Below are 15,475 nucleotides of genomic sequence, written 5' to 3' on the forward strand. Positions count from 1 at the left end.
GCATTAGTGCTTTTCTATAAGACTGTAAGGTTATGGTCTCTGTATGGTCTTGTCTTGCTTCTTACTTTTCTCTAAAGGAAAAGTGGTAGTTGGGGGTGGGGTTTGGCAGAAAAATTCCATAACTTGATGATAAGCTTTGAGCATACAGTTAACTTCAGTGTTGTTACAGCTCTGCTTGATACAGACATTGGCTTCTGTCAGCTGTACAAGGTATGCTACAGCTGAATGTCAGCAGGGACTCCCCTCAGATAGCCAAGCCTCTTCCCATCAATCTGTGTTCATTCAACAAAATCCATTTGCAGTAACAGCATTGCCAAGATGAGCTGTTAACGCTTTCATAACTCATTCTTACCACCTAACCTTTCTTTTCTCTGTACTTCTTTCTTATTGATTTATATACTAATATTTCAGTAACCAAATTTGGAAATCTTGTATATATCTCATTTACTTCTGTTACAGATGCTTGAAACTTTGGTGTTAGAGAGTGAAACAAGAAAATGTTGCTGTGGGGCTGGGAGTGTAGCACAGTGGTAGAGTATGTACTTAGTATGGATGAGGACCTGGGCTTGATCCCCAGCACCAAAAAAGAAAAGTAAACGCTGCTAGAATGAGCAGTAATTTTATAGACCCTTGTAGTTCCTCTGGTTGCTGATTACCACTGAGCATTCTCAAGCTAATTACCAAGAACCTGGTTGTTACGAATTGGACTTCTGATTCATTTTACTTTCAAGATTTTTCAGAAAGTAATTTAAAAAATAATTTTTAATGGAATGACTCTCTTTATTCTTGGCGTTGTTTAGTATGATATTTTTACTATTGTGATTTGTGGTTTGGGGTACTACCTTGTTTCTGTGCTTCTCTCACAAAATCTTTTTCTGTCTTTCTTATTTATCCCCACCCTAGTAGAACTAGATGATGGTTAAATTGAACCAATTTCTGTGAAAGAGGCAGGACTTAATCTCATCACTTCTGTGGGAAAGTAGTGTCTGCATAGTCACTATAGTTGTGTGATGCTTTCTGTGATTTGTTGCAGTTCCATTCTATTCCTTCATTGTACTTAAAGAATAGGAAAGAAGACATCCTGGGAACGTCCCTTGTCTTATGAAGTAGGAGAACAATGGATGAATCATGTCAATAAAATTCCTGGAAATCAGTTCAAACCAATTTAAAGCCTTATGATACAGGGTAAAGAGCATATTAAAGAGTATGAGTAGGTGTACAGGAGATGTGAGCAGAATGTTATTCCTAAAACATCCTAAGTCTGAAAATACTTAACAGTATAGTTAGGAAGGTACAAAGGTAAAATAGGTAAAACCAGTAAACAAAAACAATCCCATTAGTTCATTGATTCAGCAAACACTAAAAAAAAAATTTTTTTTGAGGACCATCTGTATACCAGGCACAGTGCCATATGGTGGGGACACAAAGGCAAGTAGTAGTTAATACCCTCAAAAGGCACACAGTTTGAGAAGTTAAATAGATGAAAATGATAATGTGATGTAAGTGGAATAATATAGTTATGTTGAGAGTATTTATGAGGAAATTGAGAAGACTCACCTCATTCAGTTTGGGGAGTTAGAACAGGCTTTCTAAGGAGAAGATACCTGAGCCGAGAATAAAGGACAAGTAGAATAAAACTAGGAGTGAAAAAAGGGAAGGGATATAAATACAGGTTATGGGGTAAATAGTCAATGGCATAGGAGTTTGAGTAACTAACAAGTATTTGGGATTTCTAGAACTGTATTATAAGCAATTGTCACTTGTGTATTATCTTGAGGAGGTCATCATATTAGGACTTCCCCATTTTGACATTTTCATTTACTCCTTAACTTCCATTTGGGTTGTGCTAGCATAAAAATGGATTATGTCTAATCCTGTTGTCCAAATTTTGACAGTAGGGAATTTATCCAATTCCTCTGGGTTATCTTGCCACTTAGATTTTTATACAGGGTTCTCAGAGCACAAAGATAGATGCTATTATTTTGCCTGGATTGTTTCTCTATGAACAACAAAAGTAGTTGCTAGAATTTTAGTATAATTCTTTCTTCATTTTCTTGCATCTGACATCTCTTTTAGAGAATAACTTTCCTAGACTAGCTCAAAATAGTATTAAACAATTTAATGCATCCATTTGAGCTCTGGTGTGGTTCTTGTATTTTCATGTTTGTTTGTTTATTTTTGGCTTATGTTTAGGTCAGTCCAAGAACTGTATTTTGGTTACATATTGAGAACTTGCAGTATGTTTTGCTGTACAGAAAGCAAATCTTGGTCACCAGCTGAGTTAACACTGGGCAATTAGGAGAAATGAATGACTTTAGAGGCACGTCCTCTATCTCAGTCTCCCAGATTCAGACTGATTAAATTACTTCCCATATTTCCTCTAAATGGTAGAAATTAGGAAATTTTTTTGTAGAAATATATTAAAGACTAAAGACTCTTAAGTTCAGTTGTTAGTGGTCCTACAGATTGAAACTTCACTTGAACATATTGCATGTAAAATAAATGTTTTATTTGTGTCTTTTCTCTTTCTCAAATATTGTTGTTAATTTAAAATTTGTAATAGGGTGTGATGCTGCCAAGTGAGTATATGTATATAACTATTGTGTTTTACCAGTTTGTAAGCTTTAGTTTTGGACGAGAACTCTCTCATATACCCATTTATATATAGCACTAAATTATGAAAGATTATTGTTGGTGGTTAATTATCTGAAAGTGCTCCTCTTTGCATCAGGCCAAACATTGAACAAAAAAACCTAGAGTATATAATGGCATTTTTATTAGAATTGTGTTTTATATTTCGGCCAGTGTGGAAAGATAGAATTACTTGTATGAACTAGTATAGAACTAATTGTTTACAGAATAATTTACTTTTTCTTTAATGAAGAGAAATAACTTTCCATGTATTTAAACTGCATTTACTAAACAGTAACCATTTACTTTTAAAATAATTTTTCCAAATTTGATTTAGTACATCTTGTGTCAGCAATTGATTGAGTATTTATGTTAATTACTATGGTGTGCCTGGGGTAAAAAGATGACAGTTCTAAGTTCTAGAAAGCTTATTGAAGATAAATACAAAGAGATAAATTGCAAGTCAGTTGGTAGGTATTATTTTAGAGATTTTCACAGTGTCAGGACGGCACATATCACATAGCCTGAGGAACATAGAAACTTGGGTGATTTTTTTTTTGAAATTTTTAGTACCGGGGATTGAACCCAGGGGTGCTTAGCTACTGAGCTACCTCCATAACCATTTTTTATATTTTATCTAGAGACAGTGTCTCACTGAACTGCCTAGGGTCTCATTGAGTTGCTAAGGCTTTCTTTGAACTTGCCATCCTCCTGCCTCAGCCTCCTGAGCCTCTGGGATTACAGGCATGTGCCACCGCACCTGTCTTGAGAGGGGTGATTTAAGTAAGAATTTAAAACCCTTTTGCATCTTGCATTTAAAACGTTTCATTAATTTTTATGTTTATATGCTTCAGAAAAATTATTCTTAATTTAACATTTATAATACAATACTCTTATTTTCTCTGACTTTAGTCACCTTAATAAGTGGTACATTGAGTTCTCTGTGATATTTTGTTTGTAATGACCTTTTTTATGTGTCCAAAATATTCTTTTTCTCTATGTGTATCTCTAGACTACATGTTAGTTCTGTTATTTCAGGAATCAGGATAAATTGTATCAGTGTGTTCTCTAGTAAACCATTCATTTATTGGAAGTTGTACCTCAGAAGAGCTTCTGATGATTTATCAAAAATATATGAAGGGGACTGGGGTTGTAGCTTAGTGGTAGAGTACTTGCCTAGTATGTGTGAGGCACTGGGTTTGATTCTCAGCACTGCATACAAGTAAATAAAATAAAGGTCCAAAAATATTTTAAAAAATATGAGGGATTGTTGTGATCTACTATTGTTTTTGCAGGCAAATTATTTTTCTAATAAAAGTCATAGTCCCCATCTATGGGGAATTTTCACTCTTGTTGTTCCTTGTATCTACCGTTTCATTGAGGTCCACCTTGGTGTAATAATAGTACTACCCTTAAGAGTAAATTTTAGTGTTTCACATTTTACTGTTTCAGCCATTCCATATCAAGCTCAGTGTGAGAGTGAAAAGTAGACTAGAGGGTGTTGTTATAAAATTTGGAGTGCAAGGTAATTTTGCAATGTCAAGAGCAGAATTCTGAAATAGAAATTTCCTAATATCCTTAAAATTGAGATCTTTCCACTAAAATCAATGAATCTGTTTAAATGTATATAAAGTATGTGAGTATGCTCGTTTTATCTTCTTATGAATATGCTGCAGAAGGAGTAGCCTGGCTTCTAGCCTACTTCTTTTTTGTCTTCCAAAGCAGTTGGCAGAAATTTTTATAAAGCTAGCTTGAGTGTAGACTAAAGAGGGACTGTTGATTTATATTTCAGTGGAGAAAATTGCCTTCTAGGCAACCCATCAGAGCATTGTTTTAAATTTATAGTGAACTGGGTGGGAGCAGAGCTTCATAGACACATCAGTAGTTGTATTTTCTTTCTTCATCAAAATTGTAATTGCCACACTAGATTTAATCATATGTGCCAAAGTGTGATACTGTTAGCCTTAGCCAATATATACTTCTCCTGACTTCTGTGAATTAATGATGAATATTCAGAAAAAGGCAGAATAGTTCTACCTAGAAATCTGTTTCCTTGTTGAACTTCTCTTATTTTTCTTAGGCATAAATTCCCTAAGAAATGTAACTTGAAGGGTAAAGAAGGAAACTAGGCTTCAGAGAATTAGTATCTTAATACATCTTTTTATTGAGAATCTTGATTTCAGCAACTGTTAACAGTCTTTAAAATATGCTGTCGTTTAAATGCATTTTAAGAATCATATACATAAATTAAAATACCTACTAATTTATTTTAAGTTTATTCTTGGTAAGAAAAAGTAGTGCTTTTTAAGCGTTCGAAGACTATTTGCTAATAAAATAATATGCCAGCTGGAAACTATTTAAAAAGGTTGATGTCTTTGCATTAAAAACAAACAAACGAGGGGTTGGGGATGTTGCTCAGTGATGGAGCACTTGCCTAGCATTCCAAGGCCTGGTTTCAATCTTCCAGTATTGCAAAAGTAAACAATCCCTTCTAACCCGACCCCATTCCCTTTAAAAGTCTCCACAAACAATATGAAAAGAAGAATGACAAGAGTTCAAAAAATATTTGTAACATACACAGGAAGTAAAAGATTATTTTCCTAACATAAAGATCTCTTTATTAAAATAGATTAAGAAAAAATGTCCCAGTAATAAAATGGGCAAGGAAAAGAACAGCTGAGTCACAAGAGGGAACACATAGTACTAGTAGATACATGAATAGATATTCAGCCCCACTTAAAATAAATAATAAAAAAATTAAAATAACCAGTCAAAAGGGTTCAAATCCCCAGTAATACCCTCCTGCAAAAAAAAGTATGGGGAAATGAAATGGCCATTCCTAGACATTGTTTTGTGAAAGTTTAAAATCTGTACAGGAACTTTGAGAGAGAATTTGTGGTGTATGTCAAAATTGAAATTGTGCATAATTTTTTAAAAATTATTTTGATTTATTGTAAACAATTGGGATAAAACTTATTTCTCTGGTTGTACATGAAGTAGAGTCATACCATTTGTGTAATCATACATATACATTGGGTAATGATGTTTGTCTCAATCCGTTATTTTTCCCTTCCTCCAGATCCATCATTTCCATCTTTGCCACTTTATCCCCAGGAAAAGTTTGGATACAAGATAGACTTATGAAAGTACCACTCATAATATGAAGACTATTTATTAGTAGTTATAAATGAAGTATTTAATATCCATAAGTAGAATTCTATGGCAAACATCTTCCCAATTTTTTATTGAGGTAAAATACATATAGCATAATATTTACCATCTTAACTATATTCAAGTGTACAGTTTGGTGGCATTAAGTACATTCATATTGTTGTAAAATCATCACCCCCATCCATCTCTAGAACTTGCAAAATTGAGACTGTGTACCAATTAAACAAGAATTACCCATTCTCTCCTCCTCTTAGCCCCTTGCAGCACTATTCTACTTTCTACTTTTATAAATTTGACTACTCTTAGATCATCATGTAAGTGGAATCTGTAGTTCGTGTCTGTGACTGTGTCTCATTTCACTTAGCCTAATACACTCAAGGTTCATCCACGTTGTGGCATGTATCAGAATTTCTTTCCTTTATAGGGATGAAAAACATATGCAAGCATTTTAAAAAATATACTTTTGAACAAGTGTATTTTTATGACTCAAAATTAAAGGGAAGAGTTGAGAGGAGGAGGAGATGGGGTGTGACTGCTAATGATCAGGGATTATTGGTGATAAAATTGCTCTAAGAGTAGGTAGTGGTGATTGGTGTACAACTTTTAATATGCAGAAAGTCACTGAATTGTATACTTTGAACAGGTGAACTTTAAGGTATGGGAATTCACATCTTAAATGTGAATTCACATCTAATGTTTTTATGGCTCTTGTAGCTCGGTGCTAGAGTGCTTGCCTAGCATGTACGAGGCACTGGGTTCAATCCTCAGCACCACATAAAAATAAATAAAGGTATTAAAAAAACTGTTTTTGAAAAAACCAAAGAGGAATAAAATAAGTACATTAAATGTTCTTACAAATTTCCCCTAATTCTAGTTTTTTAAAAATGGAAATTGCCAAAAACCATTTCCTTTATAACTTTACAGAAATATTTTTAAAAAATATTTTTAGTTGCAGATGGACACAATACCTTTATTTATTTAATTAATTTATTTATATGGTGCTGAGAATCAAACCCAGTGCCTCACACATGCTAGGCAAGTGCTCTACCACTGAGCCACACTCCCAGCCCCAAATATTTTCATTTTTTATGAATAATCTAAAAAATAATGCTTTTTATTATTTCCTTCCTTTCTATAAGTGATAGCAAATTGAACAGTGTCCTGAACCAAAATTGTCATCTTTGAAATCCACCCCGCCCCCCTTTTCCTTTTTCTTTTTTGGTACTGGGGATTGAACTCAGGGGCACTTTACCACTGAGCTACATCCCCATGCCCTTTTTAACTTTTTATTTTGAGACAGGGTCTCACTAAATTGCTCGGGGCCTTGCTAAATTGCTGAGACTGGCCTTGAACTTGTGGTCCTCCTGCCTCAGCTTCCCAAGTCTCTGGAATTACAGACATGAGCCATCACACCCAGCTGACTTTTCTATTTTTAGTAAAAGTGTATGTGTGTATGTGTTTTTTTTTTAATTATGAAAGGATTATATGTACATTGTAGGAGATTTTAATAATATAGTAAAGGATGTAAAAAAATAAAAAGCTACACATAGTCATAGATAGCTATTGACAAATGTTTATATTCCTTCAGATTTCTTTTTGCATGTATACTCATTTTAAAATCAAAATTGGGATCATCCTATACTTGTTATTATATAATCTGCTTTTGTATACTTAAAGATAATATATTGTGACCATAGATTTTGTTAATAAATGTAAACCTATATTGTTATTCTTAATTTATGCACAGTATTAAATTGTGTGGACTAGTTTCTTTCACTGGACTGTGAGGATTATTTTGGATTGGATGCCAGCTCTATCACCATGTGACCTTGGGTTACTTAAACTTTCCTAAACCCAGTGTCCTTGTCCATAAAATTGAAATTAATAGTACATATGTTGGAGCTGGTTATAGTGTTATATACCTGTAATCACAGTGATTCTGGAGGCTGAGGCAGTTTGAGGCCAGCTTGGAAATTTTGCAAGACCCTGTCTCAAAATAAAAATAAAAAGAGCTGTGGATGTAGCTCAGTGGTAGAGTGCCCCTGGGTTCAACCTCCAATACAAAAAAATAAAGCAACAAACCAACAAAACCCTTATATCACAAAAAACAAAACAAAGTGCATATGTTGGTTGGGAACATAAAATAATCAGATTTGCAGAATCAGAGTGTAATGGTGGTTGCCAGGAGATGGGAAAAGGGGGAAATTGAAAGTTACCAATCATTATGTATAAACTTACAATTAAAATGAATAAAGTGTAGAGATCTACTGTATAGCACTGTACCTGTGGTCATCAACAATGTATTGTACTCTTAAAATGTGTAAAGAATATAGTGTTCATTTTTTTCCACAATACCAAAAAAACATATCATAATGAAGGTTAAATGAATTAACATATAAAATGTGTTTGGCACAATCTGTTATATGCAAACCACTTATTAAATAACGTATTATTAGTGTTTACAAAAAGTCATTTGTGTTTTGATATCCTTCATATTTTTGGTGAGCTATTTTGATTGAATATATTCAGATTTCTCCAGATTTCCTGTCTTCCACCTCCCCACAACTTTTGTCTTTTTTTTTTTTTTTTTGCAGTGCTGGGAATTGAATCCAGGGCCTTGTGCTTGCGAGGCAAGCATTCTACCAACTGAACTATATCCCCAACCCTTTTCTGTTAATTTTAAACAGTGTCTTTAGTTTATCATAGTTTATGCCAAGCAAGGAACTGCTGTACGTATCTTGCTTCATGTTTAGAGTAAATGCAAGTTAAATTACTGACATTTTGCAGATTATCTCAGTTATTTTTAAAGAAACTATAAAACAGAGTAAGGTGAATCCTGATTTGCTGAAAGCAGACCTTGTAGCTATTTTCACCTCAAGCTATTTTCCCAAGCTGCTCTGTTTTTGCTATTTCAGGGGAAAAGCTGATTTAGGGTTTTCTTTTTTCTTGGTTCTAGCACATGCAGATGACAATCCAGGCTCTCCAGGATGAATTGCGGATCCAGAGGGACCTGAATCAGTTGTTTCAGCAAGACAGTAGCAGTAGGACAGGCGAACCTTGTGTGGCAGAGCTGACAGAGGAGAACTTCCAGAGGCTGCATGCTGAACATGAGCGGCAGGCCAAAGAGCTGTTCCTTCTACGAAAGACCCTGGAGGAAATGGAGCTGCGTATTGAGACACAGAAGCAAACACTGAATGCTCGGGATGAGTCCATTAAGAAGCTTCTGGAGATGTTACAGAGCAAAGGTCTTTCTGCCAAGGCTACTGAGGAAGACCATGAGAGAACAAGACGGCTGGCAGAGGCAGAGATGCACGTCCACCACCTAGAAAGCCTTTTGGAGCAGAAGGAAAAAGAGAACAGTATGCTGAGAGAGGTGAGTGACCACTTCTTCAGTTGTGATTTATTTTTGTATTTTTCCCCTTGTTTTAATCGGTATTTTGGCCTAGTTAAATATGCTAGTTATATGTTCTCACCATGCTATTGGAAGGGGAGTTTGTCTTTTTTGAGTGTTTCGCTGATTTCTATTCTGATTTGCTGTATGAGATGACATCATCTCATTTGTATGAGATGACATCATCTGGAATATATGCTGGCCCCATAGTTTTCTGTAATCCCCTGCCCCTCACCACACACACACCTAATTTTCAGAGACTGGTTGATGCTGTTGGGGCATAGAATTTTCTTGGTTTGTTACTCACCTCTACTACTCTCTGCTACTTTTGTTTTTCTGAATATTTCAGCCTGTGCTATTTCTTTGAGTTTTTGAGTTCATAAATGCTGAAAAGCCAAGGGTTGTAGAAAGCTGCAGTGTTATTCTGGCAGGGAACAATAAGAAATATGGTAAAATTCAAAGAGTAGTGGAAAAACCTAAGAATTTAAGAATGAGTTTTTAAAAATAAGAAACTCTACAAATATTTAGTCTTATGTACATAATGTGGGAAGAAATATAGGCTTCGCCAGTGATACCAATACACAATTTCAAGTTGCCATTAGTAACATAGCATCATCTTCTAGGAAATATAATCATACTGTTTATAATTATTTTGAGAGCAAGTGTAAATGATTTCTTCAGGAAAAAAAGTTTGAAATGATTATTCTCTTTTCTGTTTCTTATACTCACCTTTAAGACTTTTAAGTTTCAATTCTGTGAAAGTCTTCCTTGTGTAGCTTTGTATATATGTGTAGATAGATATTGATCATACATGTATGCACTTATGTGTATATTTCTTCCTTGTTGTTCACTTAATGTTTTGCACCAGGCTTGTGTATTTTCTGTCTTAGTCTGTTTGGGCTACTAAAACAAAAATGCCATAGATTGGGTGACTTTTATAACAAACACTTGTTTCTTACAGTTCTGGAAATTGGGGAGTCCAAGATCAAGGTACCAGTGTCTGATGAGGACCTGCTTCCTCTGTCATAGACCGCTCGCTGTCTTCTTCTTGTGTCCTCTCACAGGGTGGCAAAGTGCAAGGAGCTCTCTGGGGTTTCTTTTATAAGGGCACTAATCCCATGAATAGGATTGCCCTCAAAGCCTAATTAACCCCCAGAGACCCCATTTCCTCATACCATTACACTGAGGACTTAGGATTTCAACATATGAGTTTTATGGGGACACAAACCATTTTTATCTGTGTATTGCCAGTGTTTGAGAAGTCCACAATATTTGTTGAAAAATGTTTGTAGAATAAGTTGAAATGTTGGCAGAAATAATTAAATCTATTTATAGGACTGGGGATATAGCTCAGTTGGTACAGTGCTTGCCTTGCATGTACAAGGCCCTGGGTTCAATCCCCAGCACCACGAAACAAAACAAAACAAAACAAAACCATTTATAGAAAAAAGAATAATCTCCCCCTCCAAAAAATAAATAAAGGTAAAAATGAAACCTCCAAGGTTATGTGCACCTGTAGTCCCAACTACTTAGGAAGCTGAGGCAGGAGGATTTCTTGAGCCCATGGTTTGAGATCTGCATGGGCAACATAGTGAGACCCACTAGAAAAAATAAATGAAACAACGATATTGAACTCCTTCAAACTAGTTTTGCTTATGTATTTAGATATGAACATTATAATAAAATATTAGCAGATAGAATTAGTGTTATGATAGGATTAGTATAAATACTATATGAGTAAAAGGAGTTTATTTCATGAATGACAGAATGACTCAATACATAATTATTTATTTTAGATGAAAGGAAAAGAGAACTTCATGGTGTTTGTTGGCTGTTTTAAAATGTTATATATTTTGACAATCAATCCAAAAAAACTCAATAAAATAATAACTGAATGATATTTTATAGCCTGGTTTGAGTAAATAATAGTACAATAAAGGTATCTATAAACACATATCTCAAACTAATAGCCAGCATTATGCTTACTGGTGATCACATACTGGAAATGCTCACTAAAGTTAGTAAGAGGTCAAAGATGTTTGTGCTTATTAGTATTTGACATTATTTTGGAAGTGTTAGGCAGATAAGGAAATGGAATAAATAGCATCATTAATGGAAAGGATGGAACATAATTTTCATTATTGCATAGTTAGAAACACTAATATAAATATGTCAGCTTCCCCCAAATTTATAAATGTAACAGAATTGCAATGGGAATGTTCTTGAAACATGTCCAAATGATTTTGCAGTTTATTTTTGAGAAGAATACAGGATGACTTACCTAAGTAGATCATGATACATGATTCACTGGATTAAAATATGTGTTACTGGCATATAAATAAATAACTATACAAAAGAAACAGAATTGAACCCAGAGATAATATAAAAAATAAGATGAATGTTTTGTTGTAATGGCTATCATTTGGAAAACACTTATCTAATTCCATCACATTAAATTCCAGATGAAATAAAGAACTGAGTTTTTAAAAATAAAAATATTAGAAGAAAATGTAAACAAAAAGATCTTAATAAAATCTTTTGACAATTAAGACTTCTTACCATAGCAAGAACCTTAAAAAATTAAACATGTTTGCTAGAAGATATAATCAACAAAGTTTAAAATGATATTTTGGGTAAAGTTTTGTAATGTGAGTAGACTGTTACATAAAGATTGTTTCCAAAGAAATAAGGTGCTAGAAGCACTTGATGTCTCTCTCTCTTTTTTCATTCATTCAACAGTTATTTATTAAGCCTCTAGTATGTATTTCATGTTGGGATAGGCACTGAATATACATTTTTTTTTTCTGTCAGAACACATGGTCTGTGTTTTCCTAGAATTAAAAAATCTGGTGAGATACAATGAACTCATAATTATAAGATGAAATAAATGACTTGGGTGGAGTGCTATTTATGTTGGGGTAGGGGATTTTTTAAACAAGTTATATGTCTTTGAGGAAGTACCATTTAAAAAGTAGAGATCTCATCCTTGCAGAGCATTTTGGTAAAATCATTTCTCGCAGAGAGGTTAACAAGTTTCAAAGACCTGGTGGGAAGTTTTGAGGGAACAGGAAAAAAGGCCAAAAGCAGCATCCTGTACAAGGAGAAGGCTTGATGAGATGAGAAGTTGGAACATAGCCAGAGCCAGATTCATTAATTCATTCCATTCATCAGACATTTCTTAGACACCAACCATGTTCAAAGCACTAAGGAGATAACAGTGAACTAAATCAAAGCCACGCCCTCTAGGAGGCAAAGTTCCTGACTTCAAGATCCTTGCAGATAGCAGGACAATTTTCTTTAAAGGACCAGAGAAAAATATTCCACTTGTCTAATTAAGGGGATTATGAGAGCTGATTAAGCTTTTAAAATTTACTGTGTGAGAATAAAATGGGGTGGCAGAGGGAGAGTATGAACAAGACATGAACAAGAGATATGAACAAGAAAGTCTAGCAAGGAATTTAATCTAGGTTAAGTGAGTGGTGTCTTGATAGTATGACTCATAAATGATATTATATCACTAATATGTCAAGAAAGGCTAAAGGAATTTTGGGTTGGAAGTACCAGGATGTCCATAGAATTTGTTATTTATGAGATGATTGTTATCTAAAAAATCAGTAATTTCATCCATTCTAGGACTTGCAGTTTTTCACATCTTAACAAGGTGAAATTGAGTTAAGTCTTAATACTAGATAGCATTTTATAGTTACTGTCAGTAAAGCAGCAGTTCTGATATATTTGCTTGTGTTTTCAAAGATATACTCATGGATGTTCATTTTGTCATCACTTCAGTTGATGTATGAGCTTTGTTAGTATTTCTCATGTTACCTTTAATTTTGTTTAGTATCTTCAGAAACATTCTGTGAATCAACATTGAAACAAAGTAGCCAAATAAGACAAAGTTATGAAAACAGTTCATAATGGTATCTGATTAAATTATTTTTAATAAAGTGAAAACTTGGGATTCTTGCAATCAGTATTAAGAAATTCTTAATAAAAATTTGCATCAGGATTTGTTTGGAGGCATTTACCCCATTTCCAGAATATAAAATAGTATTGTGTCTTATAATCACTGGCATCTTAGATTTGATGAAATACAGTAACATTAAACTAACAGTTATATCTGGTAATATGGTATTACTTGTTAAAAGTTTTATTTTGTTTATGAACATGATTCTGTAGATAACAGGTAAATAATTCCCCCTAAAGTGCCTAAGAGGAAAAAGTAAAATTTTAATTAACTATTATATTTTGTATGTATTGAAATTACAGTGTCGTTTGACTCATATTGTTAGTTTTTTTGATTGTTTTGCTGTAGCACCTTCCCTTTGATTGATAGAAGAGTGGGACCATCTGTTGGACAAATGCTGAATTACAGGTTGGACTTGCTTAGTGCTTAAGACTTACAGAGTTTTAACAAGCTTTGTAGGTGATTCTGTTACAAACCAAGTTTGAGACCTACACTTTTTGGTTCTTAGTCTGTTGGCAGAGGATATCCAGGTTGGTCATGGAATGTTTTGATCTTTAATCCATATGCACACCAGGTATTGCCTTTAGGCTAATTCAATAATGTATTTTAAACCTATGTGTATGCTCCCATTCTTTAAAATGTAGGTAGCTCTTGTGGTGGATAAAATACAAGTTTGTTTAAAACCATTATTGCATTTTGCTAGTTTTTTTGTTCATACAGTATTTTAATCAGCAAACCTTGTTAGTACAACTGCTGTCTTGTTAGGGTTTATAGAATGTTTAAGGTTAAAAGTACTCATGTTTGGGGTGGGGGGGAGAAAAAAAATAACAGAATGAATCAAAAACTATTACCCTAGGTAAATGTATGATTACAAAAATGGTATGACTCTTAATTCATGTACAGATAGAGAAACAAGATGTATTCCATTTGTTTACAATAAAAATGAATTAAAGAAAAGATAAAGGGGGTTTTAAAGACCATAGCAAGAGTTAGAGGTTTAACTCTCAATATAATGGAAACTATGTTGTCTTTTGCTATGTTTTAAATTACAGATTGCTGCAATAGAAAAAAAAAAAGTGCTCATGTTTGAGTAGGTTCTAGGTTAGGAATTCTAAATATAACTGGTACATTTGAGGAATGCCTTTCAGTCTTGTTGCCTGTTGGAAGTATAACAAGGAGGAAACAAAATAGAGATTATATAGAGAAAAGCAATAAGTAAAACAGTGAATAGGTGGAATTAGAAAAGGGAGTCCCTAAGTTAGTTTGATCTTTTGTAGTATGAGAATAGTTGAATATCACATTTATTCATCCTATTATTCCTCCTCTGTTTTGTGGTGCCATTGGCCCCTCTTTTCTATTTTGGCAAGAAGGCATAATTTTTCAGCATAATGCAGTTACTAGAGTTGAAGGGTTAAAATGCCATACTGCTTATCATTGCCTCATGAAGATACTGAAAAAGTGGTTCCCATTTAGCTTCCCTTTCTTTATTTTTGTCTCCTCTGTGTCGTGAGTACTGCAAACCCAGAACTCCTGTGGAGGAGTGAACAGTGAAAGGGCTTTACACATATTTGGTGCTTCTACCCTTGACCCAAGAGTGTGGAAGGCTAAAATCTAAAACTTGAACAAAAGAAATTTCAGACCTAAGCACTGCTTTTCAGTTACAAATGTTCACACACATGTGAAATTAAATATTGGCTTGCTTTTAAAAAGAAACTACTGCTGGTGCAGTGGTGTATACCTGTAATCCCAGTGATTTGGGAGGCTGAGACAGGAGGATCGCAAATTTAAGGCCAGCCTGGGCAACTTGTGAGACCTTGTCTCAAAATAAAAAATAAAAAGAGCTGGGGATGTGGCTCAGTGGTAAAGTGCCCCTGGGTTTAATCCCCAGTACCAAAAAGCAAAACAAGAAAACAAAACAAAACAAAACCTACTAAAGAAAAGGAGAACCATGAAATTTGGTTCCTGTTTTTGAACTCTAGATTACTCATTATTCTTGAGAATGTAAACACATTTTCTACTCTCTACCACAGTTGATTGTGTGACAAGGTCCAGATAAATCTATCCCTGCTTTAAAGTTTTTTTTTTTTTTTTTTTTTTGAATGAAAAATTTCAGGCCAATAGGAGCAAAATGAAGTGAACAAATGGAATATTCTTTTTATACTTGTTTGAACAGTACATTCACTTCTATTGCCAAAGTCTCCTCTCATTATTATCAGTGCATGGGTCAGAGGGTTGATGTACCTAGTGGGACAGTGGAGTTTATGACCTCACTGACTATAAGTTGTGTTCATAATGGGCTTTAATGTGAAGGCCTC

The 15,475-nt window shown here is 34.2% G+C and overlaps 1 protein-coding gene across 10 annotated transcripts in view; it reads left to right on the plus strand.

Moving 5' to 3' along the window:
• Erc1 (ELKS/RAB6-interacting/CAST family member 1) overlaps positions 1–15,475 on the plus strand; it is a 550,337-nt gene that overhangs the window by 101,818 nt on the left and 433,044 nt on the right. For all 10 annotated transcript variants that reach the window (XM_047548604.1, XM_047548601.1, XM_047548603.1 and 7 more), the window contains exon 3: positions 8,759–9,175. In XM_047548604.1, the coding sequence (XP_047404560.1) occupies positions 8,759–9,175 (417 nt within the window). The remainder of the gene's footprint in view (positions 1–8,758; positions 9,176–15,475) is intronic.

The sequence above is a fragment of the Sciurus carolinensis genome, chromosome 4 (assembly GCF_902686445.1).
Source record: "Sciurus carolinensis chromosome 4, mSciCar1.2, whole genome shotgun sequence".
Lineage (NCBI taxonomy): Eukaryota > Metazoa > Chordata > Mammalia > Rodentia > Sciuridae > Sciurus > Sciurus carolinensis.